The sequence below is a fragment of the Mercenaria mercenaria genome, chromosome 8, assembly GCF_021730395.1.
Source record: "Mercenaria mercenaria strain notata chromosome 8, MADL_Memer_1, whole genome shotgun sequence".
NCBI lineage: Eukaryota > Metazoa > Mollusca > Bivalvia > Venerida > Veneridae > Mercenaria > Mercenaria mercenaria.
The window spans coordinates 2,413,803-2,433,371 of NC_069368.1; the positions used below are offsets into that span (position 1 = coordinate 2,413,803).

General features: G+C 34.9%; 2 protein-coding genes across 5 annotated transcripts in view; one reads left to right on the plus strand and one right to left on the minus strand.

Moving 5' to 3' along the window:
• The window catches only part of LOC123523206 (organic cation transporter protein-like), a 44,594-nt gene extending 28,007 nt beyond the window's left edge, over positions 1–16,587 (plus strand). For all 4 annotated transcript variants that reach the window (XM_045300907.2, XM_045300906.2, XM_045300905.2 and 1 more), the window contains exons 5-12: positions 188–377; positions 1,161–1,293; positions 4,466–4,566; positions 4,862–5,079; positions 6,217–6,337; positions 6,707–6,779; positions 8,890–8,986; positions 9,252–16,587. In XM_045300907.2, coding sequence (XP_045156842.2) covers positions 188–377; positions 1,161–1,293; positions 4,466–4,566; positions 4,862–5,079; positions 6,217–6,337; positions 6,707–6,779; positions 8,890–8,986; positions 9,252–9,403 — 1,085 coding nt within the window. In that variant the 3' untranslated portion in view covers positions 9,404–16,587. The remainder of the gene's footprint in view (positions 1–187; positions 378–1,160; positions 1,294–4,465; positions 4,567–4,861; positions 5,080–6,216; positions 6,338–6,706; positions 6,780–8,889; positions 8,987–9,251) is intronic.
• Positions 16,588–18,091: 1,504 nt separating this feature from the next.
• The window catches only part of LOC123523203 (probable 39S ribosomal protein L24, mitochondrial), a 42,202-nt gene continuing 40,724 nt past the window's right edge, over positions 18,092–19,569 (minus strand). Inside the window, exon 7 of the mRNA XM_045300901.2 lies at positions 18,092–18,273. Within this exon, the coding sequence (XP_045156836.2) occupies positions 18,134–18,273 (140 nt within the window). The 3' untranslated portion in view covers positions 18,092–18,133. The remainder of the gene's footprint in view (positions 18,274–19,569) is intronic.

Genomic DNA, 19,569 nt, shown 5'->3' on the forward strand with positions numbered 1-19,569 from the left:
TGTAAGGCACTAATATGTTTGGTCAAGTTAATCTCTTGTAAGAAAAATTGTAGATTTTAAAATGCATTAAACGAAAGAGTGAACAAGTGTCCAATCATGTCTAACAATGCAGCTGTATAGCCAGTTGTTTCCTATTTATATGAAACTGTAGTGTAAGATTTCATGTTCAGTTGTTGTTGTCTTACAGGTGTACTGGTTGTTAATTTTGTGTTACCACTTGAACTTGTCACGCCAGAATGGAGGACATTTTGTGGTTGTATAGGCCTGTGGGCAGTGGGGCTGATGGCGTTAGCAGGATGGGGGTACTATATACGTGACTGGCAGTATCTTGTTATTTGCACATCATCAGCTAGCATGTTTATCCTTCTCTCATGGTGGTATGTTATCTTCTTATTACTTCCATTTTGGTATAAACTGAACTACCTGAAGTCTTGGAGAAAATATCTAGTTATATTTAAAATTTGAAGTAACGGTGCATTTGGAATTGAAGGTAGTGTCTCATGCATTGGTACAATGGAAAAATCATTTGTTTTAAATGGAAGGGAAATCATAAAGCGATCAAAATATGTTGTAACAATATACATTCATGCCCCTTTCATTTTGTCATAAGCCTTTTAGAAAACTTTTTGTTAGATATCTCTTCTTTATCAGCACTTACATGCAGGAGCTCTTTTACAGAAAACAAGTCAGTTCTTGTAAAAATCTTTTAGGTCACTTTGTTAACTTGCAGACAAAATTTAAAAAACAACATTGTTAAAAACTTTATAATGTGTAGCTGATCAATGTTTCAAAGCTGAATTAGCATTAATTAACAAATTCCAGGCAGTGCGTTTGTTTGTTTCCTATAGATTGCATCTCCATCTGTAAAATATTAACTGAATCGGCTAAAAGTAGGATTAAGTATGAATCATATTTTCTTATGTTAACTTGTTAACCTTTAGCCTGCTGGCAGCAAGTGATTTAGCCTTTGCGACTAGTGCAGGCCAAGATCAGCCTGCAAATCTGTGCATGCTCATCTTCATTTGCTCTGTTCGCTGTTCAGTTAGTAGATTTTCAGTGAACCCGCCTTTGAATAATAAATGGTACTGCCCAGTCCATTTTAGAAATTTAGCAGACTAAAAGTTAATTTACTTTAATCCACTGACTTGTTTGCATTCAAGGTTTGTACCAGAGAGTCCAAGGTGGCTGCTCAGTAGAGGGCGTGTGAAAAAAGCAGAGAGAATATTGACAGATATGGCAATTTATAACAATAAACCAGTGCCAGATTTTAGTAAACTACGACAGTATTCTGAGGTATGTATGTAACAAACCCATGCCATATTTAATTTGACAGTAATCAAAGCTGTATTTACAAGAAAAAACAAATGCCAGATTTCAATAAACTTGGACAGTATTTCGACTTGTATACATTTAGTAAATAAGATCCAGATTTCAATAAAGTACAATAGTATTCTAAGATATATTCATTATTCTAACATGACCTGATTTGTTTTCCTATTAAACAAAAACTTTTGTGTTATTATGCAACAATTCACTTCCTGTACATCACTATTATTACTGTAAAATCATTTAATTTCGTGGGCATGAAATTTCGTGGTTTTCGTCAAAATGGCAATTTTGTGGGGATATGAATTCGTGGATTTCAACCTTTGAACATAAAATGAATGGAAATTTTACTTGTTCATTGGGATTAAATTTCATGGATTGACTCAACCACGAAATCCACAAAAATTAGTCCCCCACGAATATTAATGATTTCACAGTATGTCTTAGCATCAAATGACATAGCACCAAACATCACAGTGGTACTCTGGAATAGAAACCAACACAAAATATGTAAATATTTAGTGGATGTCATCAAGGATGTACATAATAATCCTTGATAACGTATTAGAATTGAAATGATATATCTCAGAAAGTGATTTGCACTTAAATGAAATCATTGTTTGTTGTTCAGATGCGTATTATTGTGTCTCCCCCAGGAGACATATTGTTTTTGCCCTGTCCGTCCGTCCGTCCGTCCGTACGTCACACTTCATTTCCGAGCAATAACTGGAGAACCATTTGACCTAGAACCTTCAAACTTCATAGGGTTGTAGGGCTGCTGGAGTAGACGACCCCTATTGATTTTGGGGTCACTCTGTCAAAGGTCAAGGTCACAGGGGCCTGAACATTGAAAACCATTTCCGATCAATAACTAGAGAACCACTTGACCCAGAATGTTGAAACTTCATAGGATGATTGATCATGAAGAGTAGATGACCCCTATTGATTTTGGGGTCACTCCATCAAAGGTCAAGGTCACAGGGGCCTGAACATTGAAAACCATTTCCGATCAATAACTAGAGAACCACTTGACCCAGAATGTTGAAACTTCATAGGATGATTGGTCATAAAGATTAGATGACCCCTATCGATTTTGGGGTCACTCCGTCAAAGGTCAAGGTCACAGGGGCCTCAACATTGAAAAACATTTCCGATCAATAACTAGAGAACCACTTGACATAAAATGTTGAAACTTCAAAGGATGATTGGTCATGAAGAGTAGATGACTCCTATTGATTTTGGGGTCACTCCGTCAAAGGTCAAGGTCACAGGGGCCTGAACATTGAAAACCATTTCCGATCAATAACTAGAGAACCACTTGACCCAGAATGTTGAAACTTCATAGGATGATTGATCATAAAGAGTAGATGACCCCTTTTGATTTTGGGGTCACTCCATCAAAGGTCAAGGTCACAGGAGCCTGAACATGGAAAACCATTTCCGATCAATAACTAGAGAACCACTTGACCCAGAATGTTGAAACTTCATAGGATGATTGTACATGCAAAGTAGATGACCCCTATCGATTTTGGGGTCACTCCATTAAAGGCCAAGGTCACAGGGGCCTGAACATTGAAAACCATTTCCGGTCAGTAACTTGAGAACCACTTGACCCAGAATGTTGAAACTTCATAGGATGATTGGTAATGCAGAGTAGATGACCCCTAACGATTTCAGGGTCACTCTGTTAAAGGTCAAGGCCACAGGGGCCTGAACATGGAAAACCATTTCCAGTCAATAACTTGAGAACCTCTCGACCCAGAATGTTGAAACTTCATAGGATGATTGTTCATGCAGAGTAAATGACCCCTGTTGTTTTTGGGGTCACTCCGTTAAAGGTCAAGGTCACAGGGGCCTGAACATTGATAACCAGTTCCGATCAATAACTTGAGAACCACTTGACCCAGAATGTTGAAACTTCAAAGGATGATTGAACATGCAGAGTAGATGACCCCTAATGATTTTGGGGTCAGTCTATTAAAGGTCAAGGTCACAGTGGCCTGTTCATGTAAGATCATTGGCAATAACTTGAGAACCACTTGACCTACAATGTTGAAACTTAATAGGATGATTGGACATGCAGAGTAGATGACCCCTATTTATTTTGAGGTCACTTGATCAAAGGTCAAGGTCACAGGAGCCTGAACAGTGACTTGAGAACCACTAGGCCAAGAGTGTTGAAATTTAGCGGGATAACTGGACATGCCAAGTAGATGATCCCTATTGCAGCCAACCATCAGTGTCTCTTTGACTTTCGCTCCTGACCCCTGTTGACTTCTTGCCTATAGGACTTTGCATTGGGGGAGACATGTGCTTTTTTACAAAAGCATTTTCTAGTTTATCATTTGCAATGTGCTTGCATGATATAATATCTTCGCATCTGAACTCCAAACAACGATTTTATTTAACAACCAATCACTGTTATAAATAGACTGGTGCCTGATTTCAGTAAATTATGACAGATTTCTGAGGAGTGTACATTAATAAACCAGTGCCAGATTTCAATAACTTATAACTGTATTCCAAGGTATATACATTAACAAATCAACATATTCCGAGGTGTCATATTGCAATAAATGAAGACAGGTATTCCGAGACATGTATGTCAATAAACCAGTATCATATTTCAGTATACTATGACAGTATTCTTTAAATGTTCTGTGAAAAAATGGTTAAAGTAGTTGTCATCATAGGGAATATATACCATTTTATAGTAAGAAAATCATTAATTTTACATGTACATAAACTGACAGTACAGTCACAACCATAAATGGAAGGAAGCCATCCAGCTGGCCTACGGAAGGTCGGTGGTTCTACTCAGGTGCCCGCTAGTGATGAAATAATGCACGTAGGGGTATCTGAGGTCGTCCTCCACCATGAAAGCTGGAAAGTCACCATATGACCTAAAGTTGTGTCGATGCGACGTTAAACCCAACAAAATAATAAATAAACGACCATAAATGGAGGTAATCAGGAACTGTAGATTCAGTAATATTTTCTTCTGTGTAGTTCAAATACAGCTATTAACAAACTACAAATATCTTAGAAAACTATAAAAAAAGAAAGTGGTAATAAAAGGTTTAAGTTAATATCCCTTAAGTAACTTTTCAAATAATTGAGTGTGTTTTATGTCTTTTAGAGTGAAATGCAGGCCAAACAGCAACAGGTGAAGTACAGTTACTGGCATCTTTGTAGCTCCTGGAAACTTACCAAAAACTCTCTTATTCTTATGTATGGATGGTAAGTACATTTTATAGTTAAAGACATGGTAACTATGTTCTTGATAAACTTGGTCTGCAGGATGGTATGTTTGTTTATACTAAAAAAAGTGACCTCAATACATTTTCATTAAACTTGGTCTGAAAAATTAGTTCATTTAAAGGATTACAATAAAATAAAGACAGTTTTATCGAGATATTAAAATAATAAAAATATCTTTCATTTGTGAACTAGTAGCAAATTTCATATTTTCACCTGTGGCTGCCCTGCTCAGATTATTTTTTATGTAATAACATGTATATTTTTTTCTTCCCAGGTTTGTATCCAGTGCTGTTTATTATGGTATGAATTTCAACACGAAGAACCTCACAGGGGACCTGTATTTGAATATATTTTTTTCTGGGCTGGTAGAGATACCAGCACTAGTGTTTGTTGTTCTAGTCCATAACAAATTGGGTCGCCGCCTCACTGTGTCTATTCTGATGACTTCAGCGGGCGTGTTCTCATTTGCAATTCTCATTTTACATCTTGCAGGTTTGTACAATATTTGGGATGCTTTTTTTAAGACACTCAGTTGTGAGTTAATTGGTTAGGCTTTTTATGTTGCTGTAAGTTTTTATTAGGTAAAACTTGGGCTTTTGCTTCAGTTAGAGTTGAACCGACTGATTTTAATGCAAATATCTTGCAAGATAATATCTGAAAATAATATTGTAGCTTTGTTTTATATAGAACAATTCTGTTTTGCAGATCTGAATGTACTGTTGATATTTTCATTGAGATAAAAAAATTAAAATAATATATCAAATAACTCTTGAGACAGACCTTAGCTTCAGGCTTTTGCTGATACTGAACTTTTTAAATAAGAGTATGCATGTACATGAACTCTAACCTTTACCCTGCTGAATTTCTATAATGGACTGGTCCATCATTCAGTTTGGGCAGTACCACTAACTACTCAGAGGGATGTTCACTGAAAATGTACTGACTGAATAGCGAACAGTGCAGCCCATGATCAGCCTGCACGGATGTGCAGGCTGATCTTGGTCTGCACTGGTCGCAAAGGCAGAATCACTTGCCGCCAGCAGGATAAAGGCTAAAGATTTGGCATACTCACCCATTGAACAATTGGGGAACATGATAGTAGGCCTGGCTGCATTTACAGTGCAGTTTGAAAGCTGTATTTTCAGGACTTGATGGGTCCTGCTCAATCAAGAGGACATAAGCTTATCCTGTAAAGTTTTCCAACTAATGATAATTTAATGGTATACTGCAGAAATGAACACAATCTTGAACTGTACTTTGTACGTGTTTAGGTATTATTTCAGTTAAAATTCTTCTGTTGTGACACTTGCCCCTCACTAATGTTGGTTCGAGCCCCACTCGGGGCATTGAATTCTTCATGTGAGCAAGCCATCCAGCTGGCTTACAGAAGGTCGGTGGTTCTACCCAGGTGCCTGCTCGTGATGAAATAATGCAAGGAGGGGCACCTGGGGTCTTCCTTCACCATGAAAGCTGGAAAGTCACCATATGATCTATAATTGTGTCGGTGCAACGTTGAACCCAATAAAATTAAATTAAAATCTGATGTTGTGAATTTAGAATGTTAATGAAAAATGTAATGATCATATACCTGTACATATCTCAGCCTCACTTTTGTCTATTTTTGTACAGGTAAATTAGAGGAGTTATCAACATTAACAGTTGTGTTTGCAATGATTGGTAAAGCAGGGATATCTGGCGGCTGGGCAGCTCTTCAAGTCTTCTCAGCGGAAATATTCCCCACTGTAGTCAGGTAGGATGTTGTTTTATGTCCAGAGGCAATAAATGTCTGGATTAATAAAAAAAATCCTGATTTGTAGGCCCCCAGGTACAGTTTGAGATTGATCTAAATTAGTTGAGTTTTTATGGGGGTAGCATGATATTTAGTAGATGTCATGACAACATTCCTTTTAGAAGGGAAGCTGAATTACTAGATTATTACTGAGAACTGCATTTCTTAAACTCGTCTGAGAGTCAGTGGAAAGCTGAAACTTACAGACCAGTACACCTGAAAGCAAAATATCTGAAGATTAAAATGGTCGTGATTTACGAGAGAGAAGCTGTAATGGTTACTTATATGTTATAGACTGGAGAATTCTTAATTCCATTTCTTTATTTTCAGGAATATAGGTGTAGGCGCATGTTCTTTCAGTGCCAGAATAGGTGCCATTGTTGCTCCACAGATTGTTTACTTGGTAAGTAAAGGTTTTTCACAGAGATATAAAAGTTATTAAAAAGTTTTAATAATAAATTAAATCCTTGAATTCTGTGTTTCATTTCATAACTTTAACTCCATGTCATGAAGGTTAGAAAGGTTAGAGTCTGTAGACCAGTCTTACAATAGAGCCTTGCCATTGATCAATTTCTAAATTGAGCTAAAAATGAGCCAATCAGGTGCTTGAGATTTTAGACTGGTCTCCCAATTTTTGACCCAGAAAGCTTATTATGAAACTTGACCAAAGGTATTTATTAGCTCAACTATTTGAAGAATAATGAGAGCTTCTGTACTCACCCAGGCATTGCTGTCATACTATGATTTAAGTTTTTTAGTGAAAGGCTTTATCTCAGAAACCATTGCTTGTATTGGACTGAAACTTCATACTTGATTTCCCTGTCATCATTTTCTACTGGTATAAACAACTTGGACATCTCATAATTGTAAGTTATGGCACATATAGTGGATTTGGGGAAGGTATGGACTTACTCCATAAAATGTGGTGTAGTTTTTCATTCTGTACAAGCTTTCTCTCTGTCAACTACATTTTCACATGGTTGAAATCAATTAAAAAAGTGGCTTTCCCTTGACCCTTTGGAAATTAGTTCGATAACTTACCAAACAGTGACACTTTTGATAAAGGAATTGCAATTATAATTGTATAGTTCGTCTAGCCTGCCACGAGAAATATATATTTCATTAGCACTGTTCAGTTTGATCGATTGGTAGTGCGACTTCTCATTGAGTCTTGACAAACTTAAAAATGTGTTTGACCATATAAGCCTGCGCCAAGTTGTTACATAGCAAATCTCTTAAATCCTTTTGAATTATGGTCCCTTGAATATATCAAATTATTCCATGCTATCTAGAATCAGAGATATGGATGCATGTATGTAAACATGTAGGGCGTTATTGAATCAAAGTATGGAATGTATTCATCAAAAGCATTCAGGTATTATTATTATGGAGGGTTAGTTTTCAAACAGGCGGTAGGAAATTAGTTTATAAAAATTGGTTAAGTTTTGACATTAGTTAACTGTAAGCTGTCTCTTGTAGCACTGATATATACCATGGTTTATCAATTCAGTGCCTTTCTTTAACTTTGTAAATTTTATGTAACTTTTACTAGATAGTTTCTTCGTTTTAAATAAAACTAATTTCAATTAGTAATATTGTAATATTTTAGTCAGTTTGCCTGATTATGTATAATATTTAAATCTATGATCATGTTATTTAACTTATAGTTGAGCGTGTTGTTTTCTTGACAGTTCGTTAAATTTGATCACCTGGCTGTCCATGAGTATGTTTACAGAAATAGAATTGTGTATTAAGACAAAGCATAAACAAACAATTCCAAGTATTAATGTATGACCGTTTTTCTACAATTATAACTAACAAATATATCAAAAGCATATTTCATACTTAAATCAAGAGAAATACAGGTATACGGAATGATTAACTGTTGAACGACAAACATTTAAAGGCTTATTAATATCATGAAATAATAAAGTTCATCACCTAACTATAAATCATATTGGGAAGTTTAGCTTCTAGTAAAATTTTTGCGTAATCTGCAAATAAATCTACTATTTTAGAACAAAAATGATTCATGATAGTATTAACGTTTATAATTTAGAGCATTATTTGGATGGTTGTTGTTTGATGCGAAAATCATTTTGCTTCCGGTAAATGTCCTAGTGCTCCTATACACTGAAATTTTAGGATCAAAACTGCTAAATTACGTACGTTATTGTTATCCAAAATTATGGTATTGTCACACAGAATTTTGGTAATATGTGTTATTCATCAAACAGTAGGTATTTTATTATCAAATAGTAGTATGGTATATGTATTCATCAAACAGCAGTATGGTATATGTATTCATCAAACAGTATGGTATATGTATTCACAGCAGTATGGTATATTCAAACTGCAGTATTTTATATGTATTCATCAAACAGTATGGTATATGTATTCATCAAACAGCAGTATGGTATATGTATTCATCAAACAGCAGTATGGTATATGTATTCATCAAACAGCAGTAAGGTATATTTTATAACTATGGAGTATGGTATATGTATTTACAGGGTGCTAAGAATGATGCAGCTCCCCTACCATTTACAGTATTTGGAACTGTAGCATTGATATGTGGTGGATTGGTTTGGTTGCTACCAGAAACAAGAGGTTCACTGGCTTTTATTCTTACATTTAAATGTGATAAGCTAGATTTTTGTGCAGATATTGCATAAATGGTAGAATATTCATCACATTGCAGTAGTATTTACTCCTTTCTTGATGTAAAACACACCGGTATACTTCCTGTAAATGTGAAGATATTTACACTTTGAGACTGTATTAAAGAACTGCTAAATGCAACCTTCTTTTCAAAGTTTGCGCTGAAGGTCACAAATGAATGACTCATTTGTACATATCCTTTCATTTATTTCAGGTGTACCTTTACCAGATGAACTCGTAATAAATGTACGACGACCCAGTCAAGCAGGTATAGAGGATAACACGTTAAATGGAAACAGTCATGAAACTATACCACTGAAAGCTGTCGATACTAAAAATGGAGAAATAACACAAGAAGTTGCCTGAATGAACAAAACAGTGCACCAGAAGGATCTCATGCCATATATATCAAATGTTTTATTTCTTAGATGAGACTGCTGCTCCTAGACAAGTTTGATACTATAATAAGCAAGTGCTCCCTGTATGCTACAATCACTGCCATCTCAAGTAGGTGTCTAATAGCAGACATTTCTCACTTGATAGAAGACATTTATGACATTTGATAGCAGACATTTGATAGACATTTGTAACTTGATAGAAGACATTTGATAGCGGACATTTGTGACATGTGATAGTACACAATTATGATGTTTGATAGTAGACCTTTGTTACTTTTGATAGTACACATTTGTGACATTTGATAGTGGACAAAGTTTTTGAAGAATTAACATGAAGATGGATTATCATACAAATGTTGTTAGGTTTTGCAAAGTTGCCAGACTGTTTAGACATGTCTGCCAAATTTGAAGCAGGCTGGTCACTTTTTGAGGTCCTGAATCTGGTATCTGACATTAACATAACCTTCACTTCATTCGGAAACATAAGCCAGCCTTCATTTTCCTTCTCCAAAATGTTGAAATTAATTATCATTATCACATGTGTTGGTCATTCCCATAGTAACATTTTTCACTCAGTTTTGCTCGCTCAATACCTACAAAGTTGTGCCTAGCTCAGGAATATAAAGCTTGTCCAGTTATATGCAATATTAAATTCCTTCTGAATGTCAATATATATAGAGGATATTTGTTTGTTTCAGTGTAATATTGAAATATCTTACAGGAGTGAACACCAGATGCAATATTTTCAGGAGTGGTTTATCCACGAGTGAAAATGTAAGAATGAATATTTTTATCTTACATGTAAAACAAACAAGTGTTCTTCTTATTTCATGTTTTGACAAAATTTACGAGTTTTCTAGTTTCTTACCTGTAAAAAACTTTTTAAAAGTATATTTGATATTTTCCACTGTGGAAGTTCCAGATATATTTCACACTAATATTTTGATATTTCACACATGTAATAAACAAAAATTTTTTACCAGATAGGCCATCAGTTTCCCTTCACCATCAAAGCTGGAAAGTCGCCATATGACCTGAATTTTGTTGGTGCAACGTTAAAGGCACTGACCTCCAGATTTGGCTAAAAAATAATCTTTCTTTCAAATTGAAGTTTGGTCATATTATATTATGAACATTAGAATATGAATTTTTGTTTCTAAAATATTTTAAAAATTCAAAATCAAGAAAAAAAGATGACCGCGTCGGGAATCGAACCCCGGAGCGCCACGGCAATAAAGACATTTTCCCGTCGTCATAACCAGTAGCGCTATAGCTGAAGTACAAGTAGTACTTCAAAATATAGATGTTTATATTCGAGACAGTTTACCTGGAGTAAAAGCGTGACAAACGCTTTTCGATTATCGTCGTAAAAAGTAGTAAAAACAGCAAATTTTCATGAGTTTCCGTAACATAGTTTGTCAGTAATTAAGTTTTAAAGCCTTCTTAAGAAATATATCATTTATTTCAAGATATTGAAAAAAACAAAACTTTTTTTTTGTTGTCGAACGATCTAGAGGCCAGTTGCTTTTAACCCAGCAACAATGATTTTCATTGTAAGTGAGAACTTGTGTTAAAACTATATGCCTGGAAAATCTAGCTGTTTTGGCACACAATGATTGTTATGGACACCTTCCTGTAAGTTCCATTTCAGTTTGAAACCAATTTTAATGCAAGGATTATTGCATGTTGACGCTTCTAAAGACAGTTTTATGTAAAGATATCAAAACTCTACTTTTTTCATGTGGACAATAAAATTTAAATGCAAGTTCATATTGTTTCATTGAAAATCTCCTGTATCAGTTTTGGTCACTTTTCAGAAGATGCAAAAACCTGAAATATTTTTTTTTATTATCAGAAAAAAAGAGGGGAAAAAAAAAAAAATTCAAATATTTTCACATGATCAGTTTGCTTGGTATTTATACAGATGGTGATATGAAATGAATGTACTTCCTTTCTTTAAAAGTCTCTGAAGACAGTTTTGGTAGCTTCTGGATACTTGCAGAAAAAATGTTTTCCATTTTCCATGGCTTTTAAAGCAGAAAAAAACAACAACAGAAAATAGAAGGTTCAAGATATTTCCTCTTGATTATTCAGCTAGTTTCCTATTGGTTATCCGCTATAATATATAGACAATTAAAAAAGATTATACAGTTGAATGCGGAAATAAAAGTTTTCAAGCAAAAAACTGACGTAATTTTGTTCTTTGAAGTACTGGGATGATTATGTCATTTCATATTTTTTCTGAATATTTTATGAAAGTGTACATCCATGTAGAGATTGTTTTTTTATTTCATTTTATAGAAATCATATTACATTGCAATATTGAGAGAAAAAACTTCTTATTGTCAAAATGAATTTACCTTTCTTTGCTCATCTGATTTTGATATATTATGTATATACTCTTGTTGGCTTTGGTACTGGTAAAGGTTTTCGGTTAAGTCCACTTTTCCTCAAAAGAGCTTATAGCTTTAAAACTTTTTTTAGATTTTTTCTCTATGAAAAATCAGTGCTCTTGTTATTGTGTAAATGTGTATAGTATTGAAAAGTGACAGACCACATTAATTTTGCTGATACAAGGAACAGCTATTTGTGTCTTAGATGTTGTCCTCTTTCATTTGGGCATTCATGAAATCATGGGCATTTATGAAATCTGATGAGCATTCATAAAATCATGAAGATATTTTTGTTACCTTTATTAGGTAAGATACAATTTCTCTCATGGTTTTGCTAATATAATAAATATATGACAGAATCCTCATTTAGGCAGAAATTGTACTTTAAATTATATTGATATCTACTAGGATTTTACCTGGTTTATTTGTAAGGATTTATCTCACCAGTGACTGGTTAGGATTTTACCTGGCCTGTGATGGGTAAGGGTGATTGCTTTGGAATTTTCCTGACCAGTGATTGGTTTGGAATTTTCCTGGCCCGTGATTGCTTTGGAATTTTCTTGACCAGTGATTGGTTTGGAATTTTCCTGGCCCATGATTGGTTTGGAATTTTCCTGACTAGTGATTGCTTTGGAATTTTCCTGACCAGGGATTGGTTTGGAATTTTCCTGGCCCGTGATTGGTTTGGAATTTTCCTGGCCAGTGATTGGTTGGGATAATACTTGGCACATGATGAGTTAGAATTTTACTTAAGGGTTAGAGTAACCTGGCCAGATTTAGAAAAGGAATGAACATATTACTTCCTGAATCAGAGAGCAAATTTTATTGGAAAATCTCCACACTTGTTGCATTTTGTGTTTTTGAAGGGGATGAAAACCAAGATTTAATTGTTAATATATACTGTTTTGTATACTTTTTTTGCATAGTTTTCTCTTTCTATTGCTTCATTTATGGTTGTTGAGGATAGTTTTGTGTCTTAGATTTGACTGTTTGTTTAAATATAAGTTTTATTTTTCAGTGTAACTTTAACAGTTTGTGTAGATATTTTTTGTTTCCATTTTATTGTTTGTCTTAACTGATAAACTGTTTTATATATGCATTATGACTATCATGATTTTAAGGAGCTTAAACCTTTTATATCTCTCTTACAGGAAGAGTAGGTATATTGTTTTGCTGATGTTGGTCAGTCAGTTCATAAATCATTTGGTTGGTTGGTCAGTTTGTTGCTAGACCATTTCGTCGTTCAGTCAGTCCGTTGCTAGAACACTTGGTCGGTCAGTCCGTTGCTAGACTTGTTTTGTCTGTCGGTCAGTTCTTTGCTAGATCATTTAGTTTTGGATAAATGGCAAACACTCTGGCCTATGTAGTATGATTTATTTCTGCAGGTCAGCAGATGACCCCTTTACCTTTAGGGGGGTTAGTATGTCCACAATCCAGGTGAAGAACCTTGAACATGAAACTACATGTATTGCCAATCAATAAATGCAGAATGCTAGGCTTTCTCTTACTCGAGGGAGAGTGTGGAATTGAAAACTGTGTGTCAGCCACTCTGTCCCTGGGTTGAAAAACACATATGCCTTACTGAAGCAGTCATGTAAGATCATTTTTCTTGCCTACCATTAATATTATTTTACACATTTTTAATGATTCTTCCTTCGAAAGGCTGTCATTGGTAGCATATGTATTTTACAAACTACTCTTGATTGAATTTTAGTTTGTTTTGATAACATTTTGTTACATATTTCTTCAACAATTATTTTGTATCTACTGTTAAATGATTTTTAAGTTTCAGTAGAACTGAACAGTGCCTGTAGAAGTTTTGTTTGTTTTCTGGGAACTAAAATTTAGAAGTGTGGCCTTTATAGGAACAACAGTTGTAAATGACTATCTTGGATCTTATTTATAAAGTAAACAGTCTTCTGGAAGATGAAAGTTACTAACCTTATGTTCATAAATGACTTTTAAACCAAAAAAAAAAAAAAAAAAAACACCAAGAAAAGTAGGGGTCATATGTATTTTAAGAGAGATTTTGTTTGACATGTCAGCACTATAGAATATCTTCCAAACAGACAGCTAAAATATTTTATCAAAATTATTCCACTTTTTGCCTAGAAAATACAGCAAAAATGTTGATTTCTTAAAACATTCTCTGGAACTATTTAAGATAATGGCCTGAACTGCAAAATAGGTAGAAAGAATCATAAGGCAAGTTCATGTCCAAAGTCCCATAATTTTGACGAAATTAGTTCCATTTATGCACTTTGAAAATGTCTTTAAAGGGCAATTTCATTTAATAAAACCTATGCATCTTCACTTAATGTGGAGTCATAATGCAATAATACACATTTCAAGTTCCATATGAACACTGTTTTTTTTACTTGACAAAATGACTACCCCTTTTGAACTTTCAAGGCGGGTATTGGCAAAATCACTGTTTTCCTTATATAGCTCTGAATTAAAAAATGTCCTTCAAGTGAATTTTGCTTTAGTAAAACTTATGCATCTTTTATAATGCAATAATACACACCTTACGTTTTATTTTTTAAAATTTGAGACTTTCAAGGCGACTTTTGCAAAATAATTGTTTTCCTGAAATATCTCTGAAAGAAGTTTAGGTATTTCGTTGGAATTTTACATAAACCTATTGACTCATGAGGAAGTTGGAAAAACAAGTCCCATAGCTCTTAAAGTGTTTTATATGAACGTGTCTGCCTTTGTAATTGTATCAAGTTTTTCACAGTTTTGATATATAAGAGAATGCCATTAAATCTACTGAAGGGTATTGTAACATGAAAGACAGACTAACCATAACTCTGCCCTGAACACTCATAAAGCCTTCTCCATTTCTGCACCTTTTTTCAGAATTAAGTGAATAAGTTTGACTACAAAATTAATGTACTGAAGGAAATGCCGTTTTCAAGGGCAGATAACTCTTTCAATACTGGTGACCTCTTCACTTTTATTGCATATCTTTGATTTTTAGATGATTGTTCTTCAATATCCAAAAATCTGCCCTGAATAATGATAAAGTTATCTGCCCTTTTACAGTGCTTTTCAGCAATTTTAAAGCAGTAAACAACTAACTCTTCCTTGAATAGAGATAAAATTATTTCCCCCAGATTGAATATAAATGGTGTAGTGAGTGGTAGTGAGTTTTACTTTTTACCAATATAATCTTGTCTAAAAAGACTTTTAGAGGAGGTATTAATCACATTTAGTGATAGTTCTAGTTTCTTCCCGCCATGATCTAACTAGCACAGAAGTGCTGCTTGATTACCTAATAAGTACCTTTAAGGTTAATTTTATTTACTGTTACTTTGTGAAACAATTATTATTAAGCTCTGTAGAGCTTTCGAGTGACCCTATTTAAGAACAATTAAAGCCAATTATACCTTACCCCCAGCAATTTGCTGGTACCCAATTACACCTTCTATACACAGGGTAAAATGTTGTTTTACTATAGACTGGCAACTAATAGTGAGAAAATTTCCGGGCCTGTATCCTTTTCAGTATTTAATGCATTTCAGTATCGGTGATATCTGACTTGCAGAAAAAATACCATCTCCTCTCTGTTTAAGTTTTGCAGGTTAGGGGTTTGACCATTTTTGTGGTAAAATATACAGATTTTAACATTTTTATGGTAAAATATACCAGTTTGAACATTTAATGATAAAATGTAATGTGGTAAAATATAAATGTTTTTGAAGAATCCACTTAGTTTTATGAGTATCAAGTGTTACCATCCCTTCGGGGGATGATACAGGGTCGGACAATTAGGAACTTGTATTAAATTTTGAGGTTGCAAAGCATGTTTACATGGTCTTTAAAGCTATTTATTGTCATTTGAGATTTTCAAAAAAAATTCTTGGTTTCCATAAATTGAAATAAAATTTATATCAGATACTGGGAAACATAAAAGAAGTTGAACTTTGTATTTAATTTAAATATTAGTGTCCGCAAAAAAAATGTAGGACGATTTTCTTTATCTATCACAAGTGTTCCTATTTACTTTTGAACATACATTTTGTCTTTTATAAGGATGTTTTGGAAAATATGCCATGTTTTTAACAAAGACCTCTTTTACAATATTAAAAATGTTCGTTTTTGGGAGAAACATTTTTACCAGAAGTGTGAAAGTATTGATGAAATGTTGTATATCTCAGTTAAAACTTAGAACAATGTGGAAGGAATGTGTCGGAATTTTAGTATCATTTTATTTGATGTTGAGAAATATCAATCTGTTATCATGGTTATCACTGGCCTAGTTTCGATCACTTACTGTTGTAACTCTAGTTTAACTATTGTGCCATAGAACTGCCTCTAGTTAAAGGATATATCATGTAACTCTCTTATCTGTAGTTTTAAAAAAAGCAGGCAAGCTTTGTTCCTCTAGTTTCAAAATGGCCGAGAAAGGTTTACCCTTATCATGCTGGACTCGATTGGTTCTGCCTTCATGATCAGCACTGTTTGCTATTCAGTCAGTATCTTTTTGGTAGGCACCCCTTTTAACAGTTAATGGTGCTGTCCAAATTCAAAGATGGACAAGTCCATTATAGAAATTTAGCAGGGTAAGGGTTAAGAAATATTGATGGGGCTGTGCAGACTCACTTTCTGTTTCTTACTACACTAGTTCTACAATAGTAGGTGATCAAACTAGGCCACAGTATTTAATATAAAGTTGTTACCATTTTCTCGATATATACCTGTTGTATAAATTGTGATATTATTTTTGACAATATATATAAATAACCCAAACAGATTTTATATTTATTATTGTATCCCACAAGACATGTTCTTATGTAGTAGTTCCAATTACGACACTGAACCCTGTAAATCTAGATGGAGTTGCTTTAAACTTTACCTAGTGGATGAGAACCCTATAGATCTAGACTGGGTTTCTAAAATCTTTATCAAGAAGATGAGAAAAGCAAACAGAACTATGTAGATCTAGACTAGGTTGCTCAAAATGTCAACTAGTGGAAGAAAGCATCAATGCCACCTCGTGTATAGATAGAATATATCTGATTTTCAAACAAAAGTTGCTGATATGAAAATTTAGATAATTCATGGTGTGCCAAATTTCATGTATTTTGTCATTTCAGATCGCTTCATTAATCCCAACAGAATATCTATCTTAAAATTTGAACACTAAATAGCAAATTGCCGTATAGATAACTCAGATAAGCTCCTCTGATAGATATCTCACTGTGTAAGTTACTATTAGTCTTTGTGGAAAAGAAAGCACTTTCTTGCCTGAGTGACTGCCTCCTATTATAACTTGTTCCTATTGCGGGTTCCAAACCTGCGTTAGTTCTATGTGAGAAAATCACAAAGCTGGTTTTCTATCCAGGTGCAATCTCTCTGCATTAGATCTTCCTCAACCATTAAAATCCAGAAAAATAAGTGAAAAGAAGGGAATCAGAATTCATATACATGTACATATTTGTGTGCTTTTAAATAGGTCAACCAGGCATTGGCCTTAAAATAGGTAAACAGGCACTGGCCTTGATATAGGTAAACCATGCATTGGCTTTGAAATAGGTAAATCTGGCACTGGCCTTAAATAGGTCAACCAGGCAATTGCATTAAAATATGTAAAAAGGAACTGACCTTGATAAAGGTAAACCAGGCATTGGCCTTAAGTAGGTAAACCAGGCACCGGCCTTGAAATAGGAAAACCAGGCACTGGCCTTGAAATGGGTAAACCCTGCAATTGCCTTGATATAGGTTAACCAGGCACTGGAATTGATATAGGTAAACCAGGGAATGGCTTTGAAAAAGGTAAACCAGGAACTGGCCTTGAAATAGGTAAACCAGGCATTGGCATTAAATAGGTAAACTAGGCATTGACAATGAAATAGGTAATCCAGGCAGTTGCCTTAAAATAGGTTAACCAGACAGGTCTTGATATAGGTAAACCAGGCATTGACTTTGAAATAAGTAAACCAGGTACTGACCTTGAAAAAGCTTTGTAAACTAGCCATTGACCTTGAAATAGGTAAACTAGGCACTGGCCTTAATATAGGTAACCCAAGCACTGGCCTTGACACAGGTAAACCAGGCACTGGCTTTAAAATAGGTGATTCAGCCACTGGCCCCGAAACAGGCAATCTGTGCACTGGCCTGGAAATAGGTGAACCAGACACTGACCTACTGGCCCTAAGATAGACCAACCAGCAACTGGCCTTAAAATAGGTATACCAAGCTCTGTCCTTGAAAGAGGTAAACTAGGTAATGGCATTGAAACAAACAAAACCATCATAATTATTTCACATGTTTATTATTCTTGCTTACAGTGTCAACACTCAATACCAGTAACTATTTCTATTTGGTCTTTTCTCCAACTCAATACCCATACTTTTTGCTATATCCTCTTCAAATGTACACAATTTGGGTTCATAAGTTTCTTTCTGAACATTAGCTGCTGCTGTATCTTTCTTTGTTGCTGAAAAAAATGCAAATAAGGATGTGTAAAAATGTAGTTTCCATCAAAATTATCTAACTACCCATCAATTATTTGAAAACGTTCTTGACTTTGGTCCAAGGTTATATTACTCATTATTTTTTTCTCTCAAAAAATCAGATGAGCTCAAAATTCAGTTTTGAAAGCTGTCTCAAAATACAATCTACGCATTTGTCAGCTTCACACTGTTGCACTTTACCAATCAGAATCAAGAAGTATATGACTAGTCTCAATTTCAACTTTATAGCCTCTGCCCTTGTACAAGGTAGCAGTATAAAAAGGGAAGTTACACCACCCTGTACAAGGTGGCGGTATTATGGGGAATTTACTCCACAATGTTTACAGTAATGGTATATATTGGGAAGTTAATTGAGCCTTTACAAGGTAGCAATTAGTCCATTCTGTATAAGATATCCATGTAAATGAGGAATTTGCTAGATGCTGTGCAAGGTAATAGTGTGAATAGGGAAGTAAATAGACCCTCTGCAAGGTAACAGTTTAAATGTGGAAGTTACTAGACCCTGTGCAAGGCAACAGTGTAAATGGGGAAGTTATTAGACCCTGTGCAAGGTAACAGTGTGAAAAGGGAAGTTACTAGACCCAGTGCAAGGTAACAATGTAAACTGGGGAAGTTACTAGACCCTGTGCAAGGCAACAGTGTAAATTGGGGAAGTTATTAGACCTTGTGCAAGGTAACAGTGTGAATAGGGAAGTTAATAGACCCTGTGTGAGGCAACAGTATAAATTAGGAAATCACTACACCCTGTGTAAGGTAACAGTGTAAATGGATAATTTACTTTTGTTTGTTTGTTTTGGGTTTAACACCGTTTTTCAACAGTATTTCAGTCATGTAACGGCGGGCAGTTAACCTAACCACTGTTCCTGGATTCTGTACCAGTACAAACCTTTTTTCTGCAAGTAACTGCCAACTTCCCCACATGAATTATCAGAGGTGGAGGCCGAATGATTTCAGACTCGATGTCTTTTATCAATTCGTCACGGAGAACATACGCCCTGCCTAGGGAATGAACTCGCGACCCCGCGATCCGTAGACCAACGCTCTCCCTAATGAGCTAAGTGGGCAGGTGGACCCCCTTGATGCATTCAGTAATTGCACAAGGAACAGAAATTATATGCTCTCTGTAAACAAAAGTTCTACCGTTCTGGTTCAATCTGACCTTGACCTTAAACCTATTAACCTAACAAGAGATCACAGAGTGATCTTGGCGCCTACCACTGAGTCATTTTTGAATGTTCCAAATTTCAAGACTAGCTCAT